Genomic DNA, 6088 nt, shown 5'->3' with positions numbered 1-6088 from the left:
TATGATAGAAACTCACACGCAGAATGAAACCAATTAATGCAAATTCAAGCTAACGGAGTCCTTTAATCATATTTTACCGTGGACCTACCAACTCGATGGAATAAATTTGAAGTCTGACAGCTTGAATAAAGTTTTCCTGACATCAATGTTGGTGCAATTCTCGCAAAACGACTATAAGATGGTACAGTTAATCATATTGTTTTGGTTCTAAGTTTTACAGCCAATCAGATGAATTAATTATTGTCTTATTGTCAGTACAAAACGTTTTCACAAATAGCTAGACCATACGATCCACGATTAACATATACCTACGACGAAGTTAGAATTCCAATACCTTGCAATACATGGTTATAAGCTCTTTCATCCTTCAAGCACACATATTTCATCATTACAAATTTAATAAATATAAATATATTTATAATGGATATCTTTACATACGTACATACATATATTACATAGTTCGTAGGGGAACAATAATAAATGGAAAACCAGGTTTAGCCACGCAGAATGTCCAACTCCTCGGGAGTAACGTGCATTCTTAGCTCTTTTTCGCGAATCAAGTCTTGAATTTCAGTAAGAAGTTGGGGTGCTACTTGAGCAGCATCAGTATAAATGCCTCTGGCCCATGGACACTCAGCTACACTCTCGTGATACACTTCCTCGCCTCTGCCCTCGCACAGATTACGTTCACGCAAGAATAGCATGTAAAGTCTCCATATTAACGGGCATCTCTGCGAGCCTGGATCTCTGTGAATTGATAGAATTTTACGAATTACGTTGAGTATAATAACAGAAATCGAATTCCAGAGTAAAAGAACAAGAACAACGAACACCCACTTGGCTAGTCTACGATGAATCGACAAGAGCTTGTTAGTCGCAGCGACTGCAGCATCTTGAAGCCCTAGGCTCTCTAGACGCTCGATCCGAATGTGAATAGCAAGACATGAAGCCATTGCCTGAAAGGATCCAGTTCGATGATGGCTCACCTTCCAGCAAGGTGATTCGCTCTGTGAATAAAGCATTGAAATAAAAGTTTAGCAGATTGCGTTACAAATATAGTATGGTTTCTTTCATGCTCAAATATGTCACTGCATAAATACGACGTATATACCGAACAGTGTTAGTAAAAAAACGAATCGAACTTGTTTCTACTTCTTTGTGCCGTTAGAATATCTACTAAACTATCTTAATGTCATTCAAGCGATAGTAGATTTTTCATCATAATTTAATTTAAGTCAAAATTCTATTTCACTCGTATTTTTCACACAAATTGTACATCACTCTAAATGTAATCCTGTCGCGTTTATTTTCTTGTAAACATGTAGCAATCAGTTTGCCGTGTTTTCCTCACTCGTACAAAGTATATCATGACAATAAATGAATTAATCATGTTCTCAGAGAAGTTTCTGCAATCAATATTTGACAGTAATCACTCACTTCGATTTCCATTCCTACAGAAAGTAAGTAGCAGTTCATGGGGTACAAATCCAAAGCTTGATCAAGTGTTTCCTTCGAAATTCCGTGCAACTTCGAACGTTTGGAATCCAAATGCAAAAGTGCAACCGTACTTTCATATAAGCATTCCTGAAAACAAACATTTACGTTGACCTCACTATTTTAGTCGCACCAGTGTTAAATAGCAATAAATCGTTGTACTCACCTGCAAATATTTATTTGCTTTTGAATGTTTCAAACATTTTTCCAATACACCAATTGGCTCCGAGATGGTCCAATTTTTCACATAGAGAAAGTACGCGTAACAAGTGATCAAGTCGCATTCGAAGCTTGGGAGAAAATACGTTTTTTCAATCAAATCAGACACAGGTTGCCGTAGAAATTCATCGACGCTAGTCTCCAAGAATTCCTCCGCTTGTTCTAAACGATTTTCATCTGGTCCGGAGACCATTCGAGCAACAGCTGTAAGTATGCGGCCTCTGTGATTTTCCTGATAAGTTTTGGGGTCGAGAAGAGTTTCGAACAGAGCTCTGAATACGCTGCACAAGACAGTCTTCTCCTGTTGAGTAGAGAGGTTTGCAAGAAAATTAGTTTGCATTCCAATAGTGGTTTCCAAAATGTTAACGCAGCTGTCAAAGCGGCCAATTTCTTTTTCAATTAATGCGTATTCCCGGTAAAAGTGAAGATTGTTTCTGTTCCCATCTCGTTTGAGAAAATCTTTCACCATACTCTTGAGCTTCTTCTTTCTGTGATCATCTTTATCATTCTTATTAAGCGAAGCTAACAATCTCTCGAATCGCAACCACCAAACATAAATACTTGTACGCTCGTACTGCGTTGCTGAGAAACTTTCTGCAATCGCCCAGAACGTGTCTCTGACAAAATCCAGATACGGTTCTTGCGCAGGATGATATTTCAGGTATTGCGGTCCCGATGTTAACTGATCCTCAAGTATTCTCTCCATTACTTTCTTCTTCTCTTCAGATCCAGCCAAGATTCCAACAAAAGGATGAACCAACGGCAGCAACATTTCGATCGAATCAGCATCCCATTCTATCTGTGTTAACCCTAAATCCTGAAAATTTATTCTAGATGATTATTCGTCAACCATTTAAGAGGCAGCGCAACTTACATGGGCAATAAAATCCTGCATTGGAAGCAAAGGCACTTTCAGTGAAAGTATAGAGTAAACGGCAAGTTTCAGGCTGGAGTCACGTGACATTATTGGCTGTACAAAATCAGTCACATCTTCCGGTAGTACAAAGCGCCGCGAATCTCCAAGTACTTCTAATTGGTCGCTGCTTACGCTAATCCAGTGACAACTCTCTCGGAGAGACTCTACCCTCAACCATAATTGGTTCAATGGAAGTCTCGATGTTAATATTACCTCTTCCATTCCAACTGGAAATTAATAATTTGCAGTTAGGAGAGTTATCGGCTTGGGTAGAACTGTGTCTGTATCATCTAATTTTCAGACAAAATTGGTTCTATATTATTTACGGTAGAAACTGTTCAACTTCCAGAATTACAAATAAAGATCAATAATGATTCTAGATTTGAAATCGCACGCATATCTGAGCATTTATAAGCAGCTCTAGGAATGGATGAAAACGTATACTCTCTTATCTTTTTGCAGTTTTCTTATCACTCACTTGCACTTTACAGTCTTCCATTTTCTGGTAGTTCATTAGTTCCTACCGCCGATACAATGCAATCCTCACACCTGGATTTTTTATTTTATTTTCTCTTTTTTTGCTTCTCTCATGCGCGGTAAAAACTGCTACCGAAAGATATTTGCTGATAGATAATTATTGACTTACTTAATTTTCGCTCGTCAATAAACCCTCGGAATCTAAAGTTGTCCTTACTCAAATTCAAATTCAGAGTTAAATTGAGTCTCAACGTTTCCCACATCTGTTCCCAAAGTCCTGCCTGCCTCAGAAACGTCAGGCAGCGATACAGCATTTCTAATTAACATTGAAAATTGTATATCAAATAAGCAAAAATGATTCATGTTGCAAAATATTAGGAATGGAATTAGCAACCGATTAATAGACGAATATAAAAATTGAATCGACATTATAGATGCACCGATTGTCTCCTGTTGGATGTCGCATTATGCAACATTATTATTTCATGTCTCACCAAGGATCTGTTGATCGTATAATCGTGGACTGGTCCTAAGCCGTTGGCGTAGACTCGAAAGGCATCTAGAGTACAAGTCCAAGACTTTAGGAACTGTGCAAATGGCTACAGAAGCTTGAGTGGCCATAATTAAAGCACGCCACAGTATAATATTCCCCGAATCCTTATTGACGAGGGCCTCGACTTCACTTGAAAATTGATCAGCAGGTAACAACTGAGCAGTGAGGCTTAACTTGAGCTTCAAGAGTTCTGTAGAACTTGGATTTTTCTCAAAAGCTTTATTCGCTATCGCCAGTTTACGCTGGCAAGTTATCGTGTTCCTAACATCCGTGATCCCGCGATCCTTTTGGAATCGGGAAATTACATCCTAAAATGAGAAATTAATTATAATTTGGAATCAATCGTATCGCCCAGAGATCTCAAGACCGGATATAAATTTTCAACATCGAATACCTGGAAGTTGATGTATTTCATCCACAATTCAACATCGTCAGGGTTTTCTGCCAACCCTTCGTTAAATTCTTTTGTTTTTTTCGTCTGCTCTTCTTCCATGTTAACACCCCAGTTAAAATCCTCCATCTCATTTTGCAGCTGCTTGCTTTCATCGCTAGTTTGGCTCCTCTTAATTCTAGTATCTTGTTTCTCACCTTTGCGCACAGAATCTATATTGACGGCGTGATACCTTCGCGGTGTTTGTTTTAGCAATTTCTTAAATGGTCTAAACCCAAGATGAGCAGAGTACAAAGTATAGCTGGGTCTGTCTGAGCCACCAAGCGTAGATACCGTTAAATTTCTCTTGTCTCGTGCCGTGTCCTCAAAATACACATTCTCAAGTATCTTTGCGTACTTCTCCTTCTGCCTGTGACTACTTCTGTCGCGAGTTTTTTTCTTTCGCTTCTTGTGCTTCCTCTCGCGTCTTGATGTGGAACTTCTGTTATAATCGCTGCTGATACTCCCATCCAAATCTATAGGTATTACCTCTGATTTTGGTGAAGGTGCGCTGTCGTTAAATATTATTTTCACTGACTCATCAGAAGATGAATCTGACCAAAGATCGATCACGGGAGTTTGAACCACAGGTGCCACAAAGCTGGAATTTTCCAGCCACAAATTCGATACTTCATCTGCAAATTCAAAATCAAATAGATTCTGAATGGATTTTCACCAATCTCGTGGCAAAAAGTAATACTCAAGAAAAGAATTAATCAACCCAAGCTGAATAGGTAGAGAAAGCCGTATTTTTTTCAGATATAATGTCCCGACTTTTTGCATGTTCGATAGAAACAGAATTTATTTTGCTCTCGTACCATTTTGTTGTAAGAATAATAAGGAAGTTTCATCTATAACATCAATTACAAGGCAGCCAGCATTTTTAAATCAACGATGTGAATTTTGTCGGTAAAGCAACGTGCTTAGTTTAGTGCAAGACTCTTCAACTCTCTCAAATTCAGGAATATTCCCTTCGAATCTAGTTTGAAATACTTTCAATATTTTGAGCCGAAAAAATATTTATCCTTTAAAAAATTTTGAGTTGGCTGAACCTCTCGAATTCTAACATTAATTTCATGGAGTTTTAGGATTAGATCCATGTTAGGTAATAAATGTGTTACGAGTTGCATCAAAACAACAATAGGAAATAAAACTCAATGATCATAAAATTTTCAAACCTATTTGACTTTTAAAGTTGATGTAAAAAGCTGACTTATCCTTTTTACCAAGCCAAGATTGCCGAAAAAAATACTACCAAAGAATTGCCGAAAAGATTCTACCACAATTCTTGGGCTTCTGGCATACAACAAACCATTGTTTAAGATCAAGTTTAATCAAATAATCGTTTACAACATTCATGCTAGGGAGAGTGGTTCGCGGTCATGTTTTGTTGTGATAGGTTATGTTAGGTTAGATAAGATCGTTCGCACAATCTAGGTATGACACAGGATAAATTGAGAAATATTTACCTGAACTTTTCTGAGCCTCATTCAAGGACTTTGCCTCGTTATTGGAATTACTCGAATACGCTGGAAATAACGACATTCTAAACCAAAGCGTACACACAAAATTATTTGACAACTGCGGTGATTGCCGCCATATTGTTTTAGAAACAACACCTGCAGCCCGCGTTGATTATGTGCTTTACAAAATGCCTAGAATAAGGCGCGTCCGTACTGCTTTTTAAACAATTTTCAAACCTTTGAGGACCGTTGACTGAAGATTTATCGAGACTGCTAGCCTCATGGACTTTAGCGTAAGAATAAGAACTTACAATAAGCGGTACTGACGGGCAGGGAAGAAAATCGCAGTATTCTGCTACATTGATTCAATTTTACATTGGAATCCTATAAGACCAGTCGGTAAATGTAAGGTAGAAGAATTACTTCTTAAACCTTTATCCGAAACCCGGCAAACCTAGATTTAAATATCTTAAACCACCTCCTCTATTTTTCACATTTTGCCGCCACTAGTTATTACTTTTCACCCATTACTAATA

General features: G+C 38.0%; 1 protein-coding gene across 1 annotated transcript; it reads right to left on the bottom strand.

Moving 5' to 3' along the window:
• Positions 1–395: 395 nt before the first annotated feature.
• Positions 396–5679, bottom strand: LOC107219085 (nuclear exosome regulator NRDE2). The gene is made up of 9 exons (XM_015657171.2): positions 5559–5679; positions 4054–4724; positions 3601–3967; positions 3276–3422; positions 2588–2856; positions 1661–2530; positions 1438–1584; positions 838–1007; positions 396–747 (listed from the first exon to the last, which is right to left on the bottom strand). The coding sequence occupies exons 1-9, from the start codon at positions 5632–5634 to the stop codon at positions 495–497; spliced, it is 2970 nt and encodes a 989-aa protein (XP_015512657.2). The 5' UTR covers positions 5635–5679; the 3' UTR covers positions 396–494.
• Positions 5680–6088: the final 409 nt, after the last annotated feature.

This window comes from Neodiprion lecontei, chromosome 7 (assembly GCF_021901455.1).
Source record: "Neodiprion lecontei isolate iyNeoLeco1 chromosome 7, iyNeoLeco1.1, whole genome shotgun sequence".
Taxonomy (NCBI): domain Eukaryota; kingdom Metazoa; phylum Arthropoda; class Insecta; order Hymenoptera; family Diprionidae; genus Neodiprion; species Neodiprion lecontei.
The sequence above is the reverse complement of the archived record's forward strand: the minus strand, read 5'-3'. Positions and strand labels throughout refer to the sequence as shown.

Coding starts and splice junctions, on each gene's coding strand:
- LOC107219085 (XM_015657171.2), bottom strand. CDS start 5,634: ATGTCGTTATTTCCAGCGTATTCGAGTAATTCCAATAACGAGGCAAAG. Junction 4,725..5,558: donor TGAGGCTCAGAAAAGTTCAG/GTAAATATTTCT, acceptor TTGAATTTGCAG/ATGAAGTATCGAATTTGTGG. Junction 2,531..2,587: donor TGCAGGATTTTATTGCCCAT/GTAAGTTGCGCT, acceptor ATAAATTTTCAG/GATTTAGGGTTAACACAGAT.